General features: G+C 48.9%; 1 protein-coding gene across 11 annotated transcripts in view; it reads right to left on the bottom strand.

The window, feature by feature from the left end:
* PTK2 (protein tyrosine kinase 2) overlaps window positions 1–19,156 on the bottom strand; it is a 115,195-nt gene that overhangs the window by 80,421 nt on the left and 15,618 nt on the right. For 4 of the 11 annotated variants that reach the window (XM_070392437.1, XM_070392435.1, XM_070392436.1 and 1 more), the window contains exons 1-3: window positions 11,876–12,182; window positions 4,851–5,077; window positions 2,202–2,368 (exon numbers count right to left, since the gene is read on the bottom strand). In XM_070392437.1, the coding sequence (XP_070248538.1) occupies window positions 2,202–2,368; window positions 4,851–5,077; window positions 11,876–11,975 (494 nt within the window). In that variant the 5' untranslated portion in view covers window positions 11,976–12,182. Of the gene's footprint in view, window positions 1–2,197; window positions 2,369–4,850; window positions 5,078–11,875; window positions 12,186–19,156 lie in introns of those variants that run through there. The other 7 variants (XM_070392440.1, XM_070392438.1, XM_070392439.1 and 4 more) reach the window with 4 other exon arrangements.

Below are 19,156 nucleotides of genomic sequence, written 5' to 3' on the forward strand. Positions count from 1 at the left end.
CCCGACACTCTCTCAAATGCCAAGGGAGCCTCCTCTGGGACCTGGCCCTCCGAGCCCCGACTCACCATCTGAAAGGACCGCCAGCCCCCCCAAACTCCTACAGCCTAAGTATAACTGATTAACCCACCGAGAAGCCAAACCAACCCCTCCACCTAGGGGACTCCAAATAACTGAAATAGTTATCAAAATTCAGTTTTCTAGAATTTAATTATCCAAGTATAAAACTTTAAGTTTAAATCTGTTTGACAAAAACCTCCCAAAACTGCGTAACACCCTTTGCTGCATTATCAACTCGGTATGGCATCGCAGTTTAAACGTTTCTAGCTGACTCAGGTGCTACCAATACCAGCTACTTAACTGGCATCTCCCAGGGACCCATGACAGGTGGGCAAGCTCTTGGACCAGCTGAGAAGGAAGCAGGGACGGGGCTCGTGTGCACCAGGAAGGCCCCAGGCCAGCCCCGGTTCCTTTGGGGTCTCACGGGGTTGGGGAAGGCTGCTCCTCCTGCAGGGGCTCTGGACTGCCTACTGCCCTCTGCCTCTTCAGCTATATGCCCATGCTGTCTTCCCCAGCGGGTATTTCCCAACGGCACTTTTAGGGTTATTTTGCTTTTAACTTTATAGCAGCATGTCACATCATGTCATCTTTAAAGACGGAGGAAAAATCACATAACAAAAAACGAACGGACGCAGCAGTGCGCGGTCCGGGGACTTACGTCTGTCACACAGTGGTGTCTGGCTAAGATCCATCCACACACTTGCGTTCCTGCAGCTCACGCATTCTGTCTTGTTTGGTTTTTTTATTTTGTTTTTTGTTGTTGTTGTTAATCCTCACCTGAGGATATTTTTTTCCATTTATGTTTTTAGAGAGAGTGGAAGGGAGGGAGGGAGGGAGACAGAGAGAAACATCGATGTGAGAGAAACACATCGATTGATTGCCTCCCACACGTCAGGGCCAGTGATAGAGCCTGCAACCCAGGTACATGCCCTTGACTGGGAATTGAACCCAAGACCCTTCAGTGCATGGCCAACGCTCTAACCACTGAGCATACAGGGAAAGATAGTCTTAAGTTTTAAAACACTTATTTGATTAACAGACTAAACAGCTGGAGGTCAAACCTCCACTAGCCATTGATGTAAATCAACCAAACTATGTTGTCACAGAATATTTTGTTCACTCAGTTCCTGCTAATTGGTAAATCTGAAAATACAAGTCATTTTTTTAATAAACTCTAACTGGCACAAGATTTAATTCAACTAGAGGTTTATGAACCTAAACGTGTTAGTTTTTCTCTGAAAATGTAGAACTGATGCCGATGTTCACAGGGAGCTTGCTGCCATCTGACTCGCTTCAGTCACAATCTCCTCTATTCCTACAGTGGCGACAAACAAGGGGCCTGTCTCCACAAGCCATCTCTCTCCAGTGTAACTGTCAGACGTACGACCTCCTACCACCATCACCAGGTGAGAACAGGGAAGCGCAACTGCAGGGGACTCCTCTAGCTCCCCTGAAAAGCCAGTTCATTAGCGAGAGGCACTAGGCCAGTGGTCGGCAAACTGCGGCTCGGCAAACCGCGGCTTGCGAGCCACATGCGGCCCTTTGGCCCCTTGAGTGTGGCTCTTCCACAAAATACTGACTTCTGCGCATGGGCCACAAAGTTTCAATTGCACTGTACATGCGTGCCCGCACGTGGTATTTTGTGGAAGAGCCACACTCAAGGGGCCAAAGAGCCGCATGTGGCTCTCGAGCCATGGTTTGCCGACCACGGCAGGCAGTCCCTTCCTGCTGTAATGCCCCCTGCGAACATCCATTACTCAGCCCCGGACCACAGAGCAGGCGATGCAGCCCAGTGACGAGGTCGCTGGTGTGGCCTCCTGGGTGCATCAAGTCCTGCTGCACTAAAGGGTGCCGCAGAACTGACGGGGGCGTCGGGCCGGAGCTGTCGGAGTGGAGTCCGAACAAGCAGCACCAACAAGGGAAGGGGGAGCGGCAACAGACCATCATGGCGGAAGTCAGCGGTGCCCCAGGCAGACTGAACACAAGTTAGCACAGGTCACTGGTGAACAGTTACCAGCCAACTTCACCCAAGAGTCGCAAGGGCAACTGGTGTGAAAAGAAAGCTCACACGTTCACCCTCGGGTGCGTGACTGAACACAGGGAACAGGCCAGTGAGAGCGACCGCAGCAGGCATGTGATCTTACTTCCACTCCTCCGGCGGGTGTGCGAGCTCGTACTTCTCCCTTACGCTGGAGACGCCCATGTCCAGGTGGAGCCAGTGCACCTCCTCTGACCGGAGGTGACTGAGCCGAAATCCGTAGCAGGCCACGTGCTTCACTTTGTGACTGTCCACAATCTTCTGAATGATGCCCTGAAAACATCCCCACAAAAGCAGCTGTTACACACCAAAAACTGTGTGCTAAAAACGAATGCAATGGTCATTTCTTTTCATTAATTATCAGAAACCTTTGGTAAAAGCGTTTCAAGGTAAGTAAATTAGTGAATTTCACCTCGGACTTTTTTTCCCTCAGAAAGCATTTTTATGAACAGGAAAAAGTTAAAACAAAAAGAGGCTCTTCCCTTTCTCTGCTGGTAAACAAGGCATGGGAACCACAACACCGTCTGCAGCCCCTCGCACCGGCCCGCCTTGCCACTCTTCCTTGGCATCACTGCTGAGAACCAGGCCGCAGGGGGCGTGACACTTTCTGAACCAAGGACAGCATATTATTCGAGACCCGGCTGCAACTAACATCATTTTTTAAAAAACACACATTTGGGAACATACAATTAAGCTCATATTTCTGATAATACTGATGCTATATGAAAGGTTATTTGAAGTTGGGCCTAACCACTCTTTTTTGCGCTCCACAGATGAATATGCAGCAACCTAACCAAGCCCCACAGCTGATGCTTCTAACACCTGTGGCCCAGGGTTTGAGAGAAGGTGAAGGTCATCTCTGAAAGAGGCCAGCAGGGCAAGTCCTCGGGAAAGGCCGTTTCTGGGCCTGTGGCGAGGAAAGTGCAGGCCTGGCTCGCGCCTGTACCTGCACAGGTGTGAAGTCACAGGCACATGTATCTATGAACAGGCACACATGGATACTCACTTGAGAATAACAAAACCCTCACTGCCCTTGTGTGAGGGTGTGCTAGTCACCGTCCCTGAAACCTTCCCAAGCTTTTAGGCCATTAATACATTTTTAAATGATGCTGCTATTAACACATAAATGTCTATTAGAGAAAACCACTGGCTTTTAAAAACTCACAATTACCTGAAGCTATGATGTAACTTAAGATGTAAGACACATCTTGAAAGTCCCACACTGGGTACTATTTCTTCATGACAGCACAGTGCTGTCGATGACACTATTAAGGAGCACCCAGCCCTCCCCATACGATGGGAACGTTACATACAAACACTGCGAGGACCCCGAGTGGCCACACTAAGGCAGGTCGTGTGCTGCGCTCCTGGTGCCTGCACGCAGCCAACCTCCCTGTCAGACTGCTCCGTCCCGGGACAAGCTCTGTGTCCAGCACAGGAGAGTGTCAGGGGAGGGAACAAAGGACCAGGCTGGAAGAGAAAGGACAGCTTTCTAAAGAACCCACACAGGGCAGGAAGGGCGGGTGGAGCCACGCTAGGCATAAAGTGTCCTATCTGGCTTTGGGTTCAAGGCCAGGCATCTGTGACAGGGCGACCCGGAAGGCTGGGGCAGGCTGTGTCCCACCAGAGGGTGCCCAGCCAGGGGCCCAAGCTCCGGGGTGGGGGTCTGCCTAGAGGAAGGGACCTCTTTTCTAGTATTTCTCTCAGGCGACTTCTGCAGCTTCTCCTTGCCAACACTCAGCTCCCTGAGCTACACAGGACGGGCTGGCGCCTCTTTCAAATTCCCACAAAGGCGTCTTTGTCTGTGCCCTCAGCTCTGCCAGTTCACAACCAAGCGCACACTGACACCGCTACCCTGAGCAGCACAGCTCATCTCTGCCCACAGCAGCTCAGTGTGCGGCCTTCCTTCCTCCTGCTGGGGCTACAGCTCCCGTCTGTCTATCTAGTCGTCTACGTTCGGGTCTGTCTTCCACGCCCAGACAGTGCAAGTGCAGGGCACACACCATTCCTTATCATTCTACTGGCCATCAGCACCCAGGAGAAGCCCCAGCGTCTCTGAGTGCCCTTCCTTGTGACCCCTCCCAGGCTGCTCCATGTCCTCAGGACTCGGAGCACCCACAGGAGCCCCACAGAGAAGCAGCACTGACTGGACAGGCTCACCGACTTGCACACACCGCCCACAGGAAACTGCCCAGGCTACTCCCACATCCAGGGCCCCTCCTTAGGCTTCCTCGTCTCTGGGAATCATGGAGAAGCACCTGCTGCACTCAGTGAAGGTCATGGGCATCTCCCCAACAGACTGCGAGCTGTACGAGCAGGGGACTCTTCTATCTCCAGAACCTGGCCCATGTCTGGTATGTAGAAGACAGTCAACAACTTAAGAATCTATCCTATCTGGAGTCGTGCAAATACCTTCAAAATTACACTTTCTAGAAAATAACTTTATTTCATAAGTATCAGAGGCTGTTTTAATTGCTTTGTGTTTTTTGTGTCCTTTAAAGAATTAAAAAGAAAACCAGGGGAGAAAAACAAGTCGATGGCATTATATAAATAATATATAATTCGGTTATTATTTTCCTAAGAAATTTTACAATAATCTACACTCTGGTCAGGCACACATGAGTAGAATGAATACTATAAAGAAAGAGTTAACATCTCTGTAATATGGGGATAAGAAGCATTGCTTTATCTGTTTGTGAGTGCTATTAACATTTACCTGCACACACTGACTTTGTTTCCTAGGAAATGCGCTTACCCTGACATCTGTAGCATCTCCATGCCTGATAATACTGGCCCACGTGGTCGGCTCGCTGTTGCTTTCAAAATAATGAAAAACTTTTAGCACTCGCTCCATGGCTCCTGGGGACCGTTCCGCACCGGTACCCAGGTGCGTCTTGGCACTCGAATTCGGTGTGTGATTCAAGTTTGGGTCCAGGTAAGCAGCTGCCATTATTTTGCTAGATGCTAGGTACCTATCATATTCTGTAAGAGAAAAAAGAGGTTTTCACCGTGCGATATTTGAAGCCTACTGATTGATGACCCGCTGGTGATCACATGAACAGCAGTTTTATAGCCTCTCCCTGGGCTTGAGAACTGAGACCTAGGCCAGCAAGACAGTCACTATTCCCTCACCCCCACCCTGCCCCCACCCCACCCCCAGAGCAGGACCTGATTCACCGTAGCATAATATTTATTATACAAACTCTTAAAAGGCCAGGAGTCCTATCTCAACTCTGTCAAAAATCCACTGTGTTCTCTATAAACAATGTAACGTGCCCCCTTTTCGTCAGAGCCTCTAATGATGGGAAAGTGTCGCAGGAACACCAGGTACGTTAACTTTGCTGCCACTGTGAAAACGTTTACCTGAGACACAGGATCCTTGTTCACGGTAACAATTCAGTGAGCAGTCACTACACTTACTAGGCTTCAGCAAGAAACAACTGCAGGCAAAACAAAGCACACACACACACACACACACACACACCCCACCCCCCCTCCCCCCGGCTTCGTCAGTCACCTTGCCGGAGAGTCAGACGCTCACAACAGAAAACCACACCAAACCAAACCTCAAGACAGAAACCACCGGAAGTCTTCACGTAGGACAGGACTTGCATGTGAGTGCGAAGGAAAGCCTGGGCCAGACCGAAACTCGCGCTGGGAAAGCCAGCAAAGCCGCCCAACGCAACCGAAGGGGCCTCACACACCGGGAGGCAAGCGGACCACAGGTGGCCCACACGCTGCCTTCACCCGAAGGGCCCCACTGGCTGATAAGAAGCACAGAGGGAGACACTGTCTGCTGGGGGGGGCAGGAAGTAAGAGATCAATCCAGTTTGAGGAACATCACAGGCCTCAGGCCTGAGCTCTCAGCAGAATGGAGGAGGCGCTTCACGCCTGGAGGGAAAGAGGGCGGGCAAGCAGGAGCCTTGGCTTCAGGAAGTTGACTGTGGAAAGAGAAGCAAACCTCGGTCCATCCCATCTGCCTTCTGGCTGGGGGTGAGGGTAGGGGACACATGAGGGACATTTTGATTTTGGCTCTTTGAAACCTTTGAAGGAAAACTAGAACCTCGTAGAGAAACTGAGTCTTTGTAGTCCTCAGGAGAAGTCGGTGTGCCTCTGGGAAAAAGATTGGGGGTGGAGGGAGGGGGGCTGCTCTCTCTCAGGGCCCTTTGCAAAATCCAAACAGCCTGTGGAAGCGCCCTCCAGGAGGGCAGACAGGGCCGCACTGAGTGCGACGGCCCGGGCTATCCCCTGGCGCTGCGCATTTGCCAGGCCCGTCCTACTTAGGAGTGAAGTCACTTCATCCTCAGAATAACTTTACGTCCCACTTCCAGGTGTGGGAACAGAGAAGCAACTGTCCGTGGCCACGTGACTGGTGCAGGGTACTCAGGCCAGGCAGTGCACCTGAAGACCAGGCTCTGGAGACCACGCCCTGCTCTGCAGGGTTTGCTGGCTTCCGTCTTGCTTTGGAGACTTATCACGGGCCACACACATGGCTGAGGGACAGCACTCTCCTATCATCAGAGTCGTCGCCGCGCTCTACTGTCTGTGGCCAAGAGCAGCTGCAGTTTATTAGAGCTCCGCCCACCTTTTCACTCATTCATGTGTTCATGCCTCTGTAGGCAAATGACGTGCCACCCTCCCTCACACTCACTAATCCTACAGAGGTTGAGGGAGTCCACTTCTAGCTGGGCACTGGGACCGAGGTGTGGTATGGATGGTCAATTTCATATAGACACACATATCTGTACGCATAAAATCCTACCCTTCAGAGCTCCCGGCCTACTCAGGACACGCACGCACACGTGATTTAATGACAACTGTGTGAGCACTAATGGAAACTGACAGTTGTCGCTCGAGCTGCACTCCATGTTGTAAGAGCCGAGGGAAGGCCACTTCAGGGCTGGCAGGAGGGCAGGCAGCCTGAGAGGCAGCCACGGGGCTTCACACTCGGGAGCCTTCAATCCAGAAACCCTGGTCCTTTGGTTCCAGAACACATTCCTGTGTCATTTCTTGGATGCGCTTCTCCCTTTCCTTTCTGGGCTCTTCTTGTTTGGATGTTGGACCTCCTGCATCTGCCATCCCGATGTCTTTCTTTCCCTCCACTCGTCCTTCCAGGCCAGGTTCTGAGGAATTCTCCACACGACCTCCCAATGCTTCCCAAGCCGAGCTGGTTTCTGCGCTGCCACTTCCCACTGCCTTGGTCTTGATGTACTTTCAAGAATCCTGTTGGTCTTTGCTCTGCTCCTGGCTCCTGGAGATTGTGCCCTGAGATGTGCCTGTTTGTCTCCTCTTAGTTTCCTGCTGCCTGCTGTGTCATCCTTGCTTTCTCTGGTTGTCTCTATTTTGGTCTCATGCTTTGAAGGCAGAGGCTGTCTTTAAACACAGGAACCCTGGGCCTGAAGGAGGCTCGATGACCTAGAGACAGAGGCATCAGGTAGAGCCCCCAAGTGTGAGAACGGCCCGTGCTCTTGACCAGGCTCCCGCCATGGTTGGGCACAAGCCTCCTTCCAGGGTTCCGGAAGCCAAGGAGAGAGGGGGTGCCTCATCTTGCTCAATCCCCACGAGGAGTACCAGAATGCATTATCCTAGTGGTTAGTATATGGTTCACCAGAAGTTTTCCACAGTAAAGTTTTTAAAACTTGCCCTCGCTGGTTTGGCTCAGTGGATAGAGCGTCAGCCTGCGGACTGAAGAGTCCCGGGTTCGATTCCGGTCAAGGGCACATGCCCAAGTTGCGGGCTCGATCCCCAGTGCAGAGCATGCAGGAGGCACCTGATCAATGCTACTCTCTCATCATTGATGTTTCTATCTCTCGCTACCTCTCCCTTCCTCTCTAAAATCAATAAAAAAAATATTTAAAAAAAAAACACAGGGAAAAAAACTGTATATGTAGGCAAAGCACAATGGGGAATATAATTTATTACAATAGCATGTCAATTGTTATGGCTTTGAAGACTTTCACTGATGAGGTGCAATCCTCAGAATATCGAGACTAAATCATCTCTGCCTTGAGCCATTTATTCACTTTCTATGGGCAAGACACCCTAGGATCACAAGACAGCTAAAACTTCAGCTCAATCGCAGAATAAACATTTAAAAGAATGAGCCCAACACAACCTCAGAGACTCGAACTGAACAGGCTGGAAATGCCACGACAGCGGTACAACTCAGAGGTATCAGCAGTGCCATCTGAGCAACAGCTGATTAAAGAGGGGAACACATCGCTTCATAATGTTAAGAACTGTGCCTGGCCCCCCACTCACTACTAGGAGACTCTGGTTACGAAGGTTCCTTATCTGTAAGTGCGAGTAGAAAACCTCCCCTGTGAGCTGAGATTAGCGGTCAACAGATGATGAGTCGCTGAAGAAGGGTGACCTGAATTCTCCAGGCCGAGGAAAGGGCACACGACGCAGGACTGCTCTCCCAACGGAAACCCTCAGGCCACCCCCTCATCAGTGCTTCAGAAGCCCAGCCCAGCCCAAAACAGCAGCTTTCCGGTGACACTCACAGGCCGCCATTCTCGCTATGACTGCCTCTGGTATGTTTGAAATGTGTTATTAAATCCAAAACTGAGTCCAGCACACATGGTCCTTTAAAATTTCCTCTTAAACCTTGCCCTATAAAAAAATATGGATTTTTCAAAACTGAAACCATGCCACCAATATACCATCCCATCATGAACTTATATAGAAGATGAAATGCAAAGAATATTCAACAGTCTGGGATTATCTTCTCAATGAGTCTACTTTAAAAAACAGTAAGATTTTTACAGGAAAAAAATTAATAGATGATATTCTAGCAGTACTTTGTCTCTTAAAAAAACTTAACCAAGCAGACCTCGGGAGGGACACAGGCTGGCGAACCTGGTGAGCGGGCCCCGGCTCTCTCCCGGGTGTTTCCATCCGCAGTCACGCCGTTCACCGTGTCTGCTGGCCAATGCCAATGTAAGGAAGAGGGACGTTTACATCCCCCAAACTCACGATCATTTTAAACAAAAGTATGTGTGAAAGTCTCAAGTCAAAATCCACATGAAATGTGTAGGCCTCACAATGGCCTGGACAATCTGAAAAGGAAGTGGCAGGGAGCGGGGACCCTGCCCTGGGAAGCAACCGGGCCTCGTGCAGTGGCACACCCGGAAACAGCAGAAGCCAGGGGGCATGAGCAGAGCTCGGGTTCGCAGCGTTTGCACCCTAAACACCAACCACCAGGCTGGAGAGCACCCCGAACTTCTTCCCAGACCAGAGCTGCCCTTTCTTCACCGAAATCCCTCCCCCTCCAGCCCGTCAGCCCCCTTCCTCAACGTCCTTCAAGCCTCCGCTTTCCTCACCTCATAATTCAAGGACACTACCTTCTTTTTTATTGTCAGTTTTCACCTGCCTTTTTTTCTAGCGCCTCTGTAATCCTTCCCAGTGTTTCAAAACATGAAACAAACAATGCAGATACTGATAGCATCAAAGGGCTTTCTGCATTCAGTCCTGGCCCAGCCTGTGGACGTGACATTTTCTTACACACTCCGAATTAAGCTCTTTAAGCTAGGACACTGATGTGGCTGAACTCGTTAGAACAAAGTCCTTTTAAACATGTGAAAATCTGATCTTCCGAGTGCAGGACCTAAGAGGGCTCCCTCCCACCACACTCACAGCACAGCGAACTGTATGGCCGAGGAGACCCCAGAGGGTTCCCAGGATGCCTTAGTTTCAGTTCAGAGTACAATATAGGTCTGCTCCACTATTTTTAGCCTGATCTAGTAAGTATTTTATGCGTCCTCCTAAATTGGGACACTGCTGTTTTTTTGAGGTTAATGTGACTGATAAAATCAAAGTGAGGTTTGGATGTCTAACTGCAAACAGATTTGTATATTCTTTAGATCTGTATTTATCTAAAAGCAGTAGCTTCTATACTTGACAACACCAGTGCAGCCAGTTCCTATGCCCCACCCCATCTCTGCCTTTATCACAGAACAACAACTGACCAGCATGAGGCCGAGCTCCCCTGCCTTCCTGTCCTGGGGAGTACACAGCCCGGCGGGGAGAAGGTGCACCGATGCCTGCACAGCTCTCTGGGGCAGGACCATGCTCAGCCCCCAGAAGGGGGCAGGGGACAAGCTCCTTCGTCCTGAAGGACCCAAAAGCAGGACCATTCCGCCCAAACACCTGTTCTAGCCCCACAGAGACCGACTCTGACCCGAAGCTGTCCCTCTTCCCATCCTCTACACGCGTAAGCTCCATTTCTTGCCCAACCCAACCTCTTATTAAGATGGTATTTCAGTTTAAAATGGCTCTACTCATTTGCTCTGTCAGTTAGCAAAAATAATTTTAAAAAATAGATTGCTTCAATTCAACTGCTTTAGGATGAGCAAAAACACTGCAATCTCTCTTCAAAGTTCCTATTTCTAAAGTCACTTTGAATTTTTAAAAACCTAGTAGCTGACCATTTCATACCCCATTGCTACTGGATCCGTAGGTCTGAGATCCAGCCCAGACTTGGTGAGTGAGGTGCCAGCCTTACTCTGAAGGGTCAGTACCAACAGGCGCTACCACACAATGGAGGTGGCTCCATGCAAACGCGCCCCAGCAGGTCTAGGAAAAGACCAAAATGTTCCACAAGCACAGAACTCTGCCTCTGAACACTCATTACTGGTCATACTCAATAGGCAGTCCTGAGGTTCCCAAACCCAATTTTCAAAGGTTCCCAAACTCAAAGCCCTTTAACATTCAAGAGCTTGAATTAACTCGGCAAAATCTTTACTCTGAATACCTAATTATTTAACAAAGTGACAGGTGCTTTGTTCAGATAGCACCATACTCTAACAGTCCTATGTGTCATATGTGTTAGATGCCTAAAAGCCTAGAACAGAACTCATAGAACATGAAAGGCCCCCCAGAAAGGAGAGCAATTTAACAATGCCGCTGTGGCCTGGTGCTGCGCCATCTCCCGGTGGCACCTCTCTAATCCCACCGCTCTTCACCAGCACAGGAGCCTCCTGTAACAATACTTCCTAAGCGCAGTCCCATAATACTGAAATAGTATATTATAAGATAAGAATACTTTCATTAACTTCTTCCCTGAGGACTTGTCTCCAGGCTGAATATTCACTCCTACTTTGAGCAAAGCAGCTAAAGGTTTTGGTCTTATTTCTGCATGGATTTTATGGCATTTTTAACTTCTAAGCATGCTCCCCAAATATTGCCCTAAATATTATAATAAACATGCTACATTTTCTATTTATATTTTTATATAAATAAAGCCCCTGACAACTGTAGAATGGAAAGCCGTCTATTCAGTGTTGCTGACCCTAATGTCCAGCCCACCTGACAGTACCATGGATTGTCAACTTAAATAAATATACCATCTTTACGGGAGTGAAGGTAACCAACTTTTAAAACAAGAAAATCTATGTTACTCTTCTTTTTCTATAGTCTTATTTAAGTTAAAATTAGTCTCATTATTCTTTTAAAATTTCCACATCATAGAACAGATGTGAATGTCTTGATTAAAATAAAAAATAAAACATACAACTTCAAGAGACAACGGACAGAGCGTATAAAAAAGATAGTTTACACACTTAAAATGCATTTCCACAAAAATCCTTTTACTATTTGAAAAGCTATCTAATTGGTTCCCTGCAGTAGCTACAAACCCATGCCACATCACTGTTCATTTCCCCTTCAATTTAACTGTAAATCTATTTGAAATAAATTCTACAAAACTCTTTACCGTTTTAGTGCAAAGTGTGAATGTAAATAAAATGTAAACCAAACCGATTTTTAGGTTATTTATACCTTTAGCCCAACACACTGGGAATGGGCTACAGCCGCTCTTCTCCATACAGCCGGACCCTGCTGGTTTCAGGGCCTGTCGGCCCGCCAGTTCCAGCAACATCAACTCAGTGCTACAAAGACCAAGCCCGGAGTCCGCACACAAAGTCCCAGGTCTGCGCTCCCACAGCGTGTGCTTCCATCCGCGAGACCAAGCTTCCCTGGCTCCGTCTCTGTCTCTCAGAGCTCGAGGCACACCCCGGAGGTGCTGCTCCTGTGCAGCCCGCAGCCGCTGAAGAATGCCTCTGCTACAGTCTCCTCCCGCTTCCGCAATCTGAAACAGACCATCCTGGCCAGATTAGGCCACCGAACAGAAAGAAACCAGCCAGTCACCAGTAACGTGACCCACGGGCCTGTGTTCCTAGATTCATTCAGGGCAGGAGGGAGGGGAGGAGGGGAGGAGGGGTGGAGGAAGGAGGGAGGAGGGAGGCCAGCAGCCAGCCCCTTATTAATATGCTAATCTCAGCCTTCGTCAGCTCGTCCAGCAGCCTGTGGACACAGGGCCAGGAGGGAGCCCAGCACTGAGTGAGCTGCGGATCAAGCCCCACAGAGCCCATGTCTGCACGGGCCACCTCAGACCACTGCTGCTTTCAAAGTCATGCCTTGGGCATTTTCCAGTCTAATTCTGACCTTACAGTTAAAATAATTACCTCGATAAAATAAGAATCATTTTGAAAACAAAACTCTTATTGTCATTAAAAAACAAGCTGTAAAATAAATATATGTCCATAGGAGCCCAAATCCTTTTAAGGTAAAATATGTTTCCAAATTGATACTTTCATACTAAGTTTGTAAAAGTATAAAACTATCTAGAAAACATACAGAAACAGAAATTTGAGGGTGCCAACTTGTTTTAGAATTAGCTTTGAGGAATCTCAAGGGATCCAAATGCTTGATGGCTTTTCTTAGCTTCAAAATATAAGGAACTCACATTGGAGAAGCAGGACGGAAAACAAGCTGACTAGCAACGTCTTTAAGATGCAGCACTGCAAACTCATGCATCCAAGCTGAGAGAGTCAAGGCCAGCTCAGAATGCAGCGTCTGAGCACCCCACGCAGCAGCGGGGTCAGGGTAGCCAGGCTCCTGGAGCCCTTGCCGGCTGAGCGTAGGTTTCCAAATATCCGAGTCATTGTGTTAGTAGCCAATCCCACGAACTAACAAAAAAATCAAGTGCTTTACTTAACTGTGAACGTGACTGAGGCTTTATGCGTTCACTAACTTGTGAAAAGGAGCTGAGCAAAGGCTGAGAACAAGAGGCCTATCTGTGTCCAGTGAGGCCCGGGCAGTCTGTCTCATTTCTAACACGCTGCTCTTGATGATGGCTTTGTCTCCAGGCTTCACAGTCAGGCTCCTAACAGCAGCGAGGCTCAAGTGACCTTGTATGTGCCCCAGTGAAAACACATCAGTCACCAGGTGAACTCTGACCCCAGGTAACACTGGGAAGAAAAGGGGCTCCAGAAAAACACAGGCAAGCAAGCTAGAAAAAGAAGAGAAGAGACAGCAGACAGATCAATGCACATCCATGAAACTGCGCCCAGCTTCCACCACTTCCGAGGAGAGCAGGACAGCAGGCGACTGCCGCCCTAGGAGTAGCAAGTCTGATGTCTGATCAGACCCCTGAGGACGCGGGGGGGGGGGCGGGGGGGGGTTGCATCTGAACCATGAAGTAAGAGACTGCACTAACCACCCTTGCAAACTCTAAGTCTCTCTTAGAGCTAGGACTACTCTCCAAAAGAGAAAACTAAAGCTACCTCTACTAGTCCTGGGCGTTCTACTCACTAGATGCTGATGACATCTCATTTTCCCATCTTCTCCGCCAAAGCAGGGCTAGCACATCTGTGAAGGCAGGGTCACACAACCAGGAAGAGGTCACTGAGCCCACCCATTACCCAGGAAGACAGGGGTTTCACACACACACACACACACACACGCACGCACGCACGCACGTGCGCGCGCCTCCAGAGGGACATGAGCTAAGCACCACCTGTGCAGAGAGGGGCTGGCACAAGCAAGCGAGCTAGCGAGCGGTGGCGGAGGCTGGGGCGAAGGCAGGGCAGTGGAGGGGGTCAGGGGCAGACAAGGAGCTTTATAGGATGTAGCAAGTGAGTGTGGTGAGTGAGGAAGAGACGAAGCAGGTCTCTGACGGCTTTCTCCCACCCCGTCAAGCTTTGGGGATATCCACATATCCCTCCAATGTGCACGGTCCTGAGTGCCTAGAGAGGCCGCAGATAAGGAATCACAAACCCCTGCAGGCCAGGAAGCAGACCCCACGGAAGCAGCAGCTATGCAAACGTTAAGAACCAATCAAGTCACTAAGAAAAAAGAGCAGCCGGTGAGGGTGAGTGAGAGAGAGAGAGAGAGAGAGAGATGGGGGGGGGAGAGGGGACAGGAAGCAGGTGCCACCACCACAGTAGAGCGGCTCACCTGTGCCAGTGCTTTTATATGTAAGACCATCCCCATCACTGAGAAGAGGAAACTGAGGTGCAGAAAGGTCGAGCAACTTGCCCAAAGAGCTAAACAATGCCCAGGGCACCAGGCAGCTTGGTGGTGTATCATCACTCGTATGTTCTTCTTGCTAAATATTAAGAACTTATGCTTTTAAATTCCCCAGCCAGTGACATCTTGAAAAAAACTGGAATAGCCTACAGTTAATGGCAACATAAGCAAAAAAAGTAAGCAGTCCTTCATGCTTTCTGACTTATGAATTCTATACACTAATTTATAAAGGCCATCATTCATTAAAAGTTCTATAATTTTTTTTTTTAAATCCTCACTTGAGGGTATTTTTCCATTGATTTTTAGAGTGTGAGGGGAAGAGAAACATCAATGTGAGAGAGACACATCGACTGACTGCCTCCTGCACGCGCCCGGACCAGGGTCTGGACCAGGAAGAATCCTGCAACCGAGGTAAGTGCCCTTGACTGGAATCGAACCCGGGACCCTTCAGTCCACAGGTTGACGCTCTATCCACTGAGCCTAACCAGCTAGGGCAAAATTCTATAATTTTAAAAACAAACTCTTTATAGTATCAGTATAGTTAAAAGCAACTCTGCTAAGTCCTACTTAACAGGTCTTAATTAAAAGACTTTTCTTTACAAGAAAGATACTCAGACGCAAACCTTAGTCATCCTGACGTCTCTGTCTCCTGGTGCAAAGCATCCATCAGCAGAACCCTTGAACGGCACGAGGTTAGGGCTACCAACCCTGCAGAGTCAAAAATCCACACATACTCCTGGCCAGTCCTCCCAATGGTTAGAACATCGGCCTGTGCACCAAAGGGTCATGGGTTTGATTCTCGGTCAAGGGCACATACCTGGGTTGCAGGTTCAATCCCCAGCCTTAGTCAGGGTGTATGCAGGAGGCATTCAGTTGATGTCTCTCTCACAAAGATGTTTCTCTATCTCCCTCCCTTCCTTCCACTTTCTCTAAAAAAAGAAAATCCACACATAACTTTGACTGCCCCAAAACTAAAGTGCAGCCCTCCTTCGGTTTCCACAGGACCAGTTCCAGAACCCTGAAGCCTGGCCCCAGGATCCAGCACGAGGATCACTGAGTGAATACGGACTCTCCTGAACCCGTTTGTCCACGCTTAAAAGGAGGACGATGACAACAGCTATCACTACTGAGCAGCAACTAGAGTCCGTCACAAAGTCGTCTCACAGCCACACTGATAACAATACAAATACAAGGACGAGGACGATATAATGACGACACCCAGCTCATGTTTACTGCATGCCAAGCCCTGTTCTAAGTATTTTCAAAATATTGACTCATTTAGTTATTAACAGCCAATCCCACAAGGTAGATTCTATTACCCTGATTCACAGATGAAGAAACTGAAGCAGAGAGCTAAGCAACTTGTTCAAGGTCACAGAGCTTCTAAGTAGCAAAGCTGGGTGGGCTCCCCCTCGGGCAGCCAGCTCCACAGTCTGTGTTCCTCGCCTATTTTCTCAATGAGCACTCCCAACAGCCAATGAGGTCCATGGTGCTGTAATCCACGTGGCATGGGAAGGGAATGAGGAACAGAGTAATGAAGGGCACACCCAATACACAGCTAACTGGTCAGTGGCAGAGCTAGACAGGCTCCAGCACTCGGACCCCAGCCAGACCAGACCACACACTTAGCCCACCACCTACAGTGTCGCCAACCTCGCTTGCTGCCAGGTCTCCAGAGCGCGTCAGGAAGAAGGCCCTGCTGGGCCTATGGAGCGACTGAACCAGGGAGGACCACAGGGACAGAGAAAGAGGAGAGACGCACCACAGAAAGGGCATGGGACAGGCGAGCTGCTCTCAGGGGCCTAAGCAACACCCATGTTCACCAAACCCTGCACTCAGGGGACGTCCCCTAGTGACGGCATTCCTGCCCCAGCACAAACTCAGACAAAGCCGGTGCAGTACCTGCTGGACACGTAGCTGGTGGCAGAGAAGTGCATCAAAACACCCAGGAAATAAGCACAGCCACGGAGGGGAGCCACGCTGCGGTGTGTGACCCGGAAGGGAAAATACAATACCCAACAGGCAGGAAATTCTGAGCGTGTTCTTACGCTAAACAATCAGGAACCAGAGCGGAGGCTTTCACTGGGCGCTGCAGGAATGTTTTAATCGGGTAGCACCTGACTATTTAGTCAGGAGCACTGACCTCTTTTCCCGTAGATTGTCAATTTAAAAAGACAACAGTCAACATAACAATAGCCGTGCGGGGTGAATGAATCAAAATTATACTTTGTTTTTGTCAGATCGGCAAAAAATAAGATCTATGTTTTGGTGTGCTCCAGAATGTCAGTAATTAGAGTATGTGTGCCATGAGATGAAAAAGGTTGAAAATCACTGAACCAGAGCACTTCTACAGACGCTCATTAATGGCTATCTCTAATTGTTTCGCCGTACAGGAGATCAAAGCTAAATTCCAGGCTTAGAAACTATTGGGAGGCCACTTGTCGTCAAGTTTAAGAGAAAAAAAAACAGCCCCTGCCGAAACCGGTTTGGCTCAGTGGATAGAGTGTCGGCCTGCGGACTGAAAGGTCCCGGGTTCGATTCCAGTCAAGGGCATGTACCTTGGTTGCAAGCACATCTCCAGTAGGGAGTGTGCAGGAGGCAGCTGATCGATGTTTCTCTCTCATCGATGTTTCTAACTATCTCTCTCCCTTCCTCTCTGTAAAAAATCAATAAAATATATTTTTAAAAAAAACAAAAAACAGCCCCGAAAGCTGTGAGATGCCACGTTAGGTTTTCAAATATCCTGGGAGGGGCGTGATGGCACGTGCATGCCAGGAAACACGCACACATCCCAACCTAACTGCGTGTGTCATAAAACGGACGGGTTTTGTTTTTGATCAAAATAACACAAACACCCAAAGAGAGTCAACTAGTTATTTACTTTAATGTTGACACTGCTCAAATAAAACTTTATTTTATTGAACATGCATGTACACACCTAACTAACTTGAGCATTTCATCAGTTTTCTTTTTTCCCCTACAAATCCAGTGTATCCCTGGTGTGAGCACTCACCTTAGTTAGCAAACCGCAGCAGTATCAGAGGACTGCGCCTCTCTGTTAGACACGGAAGCAGAGAGGCCTCGGGGCTGCGGCCTCCAGGCTGTCTGCGAGAAATCGGCTGTGGCCGGCCAGCTCCCGCAGGAAGGCATGCTAATGTCAGGAGGGCCCCTGGTGGTGAACGTGAGTCCCTTCTACCACCTACATTTCTCGGCCAGGAAGAGGGAAAAATCAACACTACATTTTAAACTCTCCCTTGTGGGGGCTTAAAAGAGCAAACTGTTTCTACAATCTGACTCCGTACTCTTTTCCTGAAACAGCAGCAGCATCTGGTGCGGATCCATTCCTCGCTCCAGTGAGAGGAGGAGACATAAGTAACTTGTCTCTCCGAACACGGCTACACAGTGGCCGGTTTTCTTTGTCAACTGCCCTCCCCTACACTTTTGGTTTTGTCATATTGGTATCGACAGATACTATTCCAACTTAGCAAGAAATTTATGCAGTCACTTTTCTAATTCTACTCAAAATTTTTATGTTAAAACCAACCTCACACTTATTCAGATGATCACTATTTAAAAAACAAAACAAAAAATAACTAGTGTTGGCAAGGATGTGGAGAAATTGTTCGGATCTACTAAGAAAAGAGAACTTATTTTGTGGTAAGCATTAAACAGTTCTTTGTTCAGCATTTAATGAAAACTAACTGTGGCTTAAGCAGAAAAGATGCAGAGATGAAATACAATCTTTGCCCTCAAAGACTCTCAGAAACAGACTTACCCCCAAATATACAAAACACACTGTTGAACAAAGAAACACATTCTATGGACTAGGAGGGGGAGTTCCACAAGGGAAGCAAATAGCTGAGCTGTGACCTTCTCTCCCCGGCAACACAATCACACCTCGCCCAGCACATACACAGAGCAGGCTCCTCCGGCAGCCAGGACCGAACAGGAACTGGAAAAGCAGGAGTCACACTTCCAGGCCTTGCTAGGAAACTGAAACCGCATGACATAATTTCCTTTCCCTCATACCTAGTCTCTGTAGAAATAGAAGTAGGTCTGGGGGAGAAAGAAGAACAAAGGAGGAAAGTGAACTGACCCTCAAAAGGAAATGAAAAAAACAATCCAGGGCCCTGCCCCTCGGACATCTAAGACAAAGACACTGCCAAAGCCAAGTTCAACATAAATTATAAATCACTATGAATTCTGGGCCCAGGAAGTCCAAGTTCATGAGGCTTTTTTCCATACCAACATATTGGTAAACACCCCCAGCGAGGTTTACAAATCATCTATCAACTATCTGTCCTCAATGTACCACTAACCTACGGGGAAGAGCAGTGTGGTTCAGACAGACTAGGACAGAATCTCGCTCTACAACTGGCCACCTGTGAGCAAAAGACAAGTTCCAAATTCACAAACTGCAAAAGAGCCCCTCTCTCTGGGGCTGTTTCCTCTGGTCAGAATGGGAACGAGCCCGCGGAGTCACCGTCGCTACCGGGTGTGAGTGCTGAGCGCACTGCATGCGCCTCACGGCATCTTCCCCACTGGCAGGAGGTCCCAGAGCTACACGCTCTGCCCGAGGAGAAAGCTGGGCTTGGGTGTCAGGGAAGAGCTCCTAAGCGAAGCCACGCCTGCACCCCAGGCCCACGAGAATGGCTATTAGTAGAGAGCACACATGCTGAAGCCACATGGAGTGTGCATCCGAGCTGGGAGTCTGCTAGCTTAGTAACCTTGAACACTCTGTATTTTGGT

Source organism: Myotis yumanensis, unplaced genomic scaffold (genome assembly GCF_028538775.1).
Source record: "Myotis yumanensis isolate MYYU_CA2020_CCGP unplaced genomic scaffold, mMyoYum1.0.hap1 SCAF_15, whole genome shotgun sequence".
Classification (NCBI taxonomy): Eukaryota; Metazoa; Chordata; class Mammalia; order Chiroptera; family Vespertilionidae; genus Myotis; species Myotis yumanensis.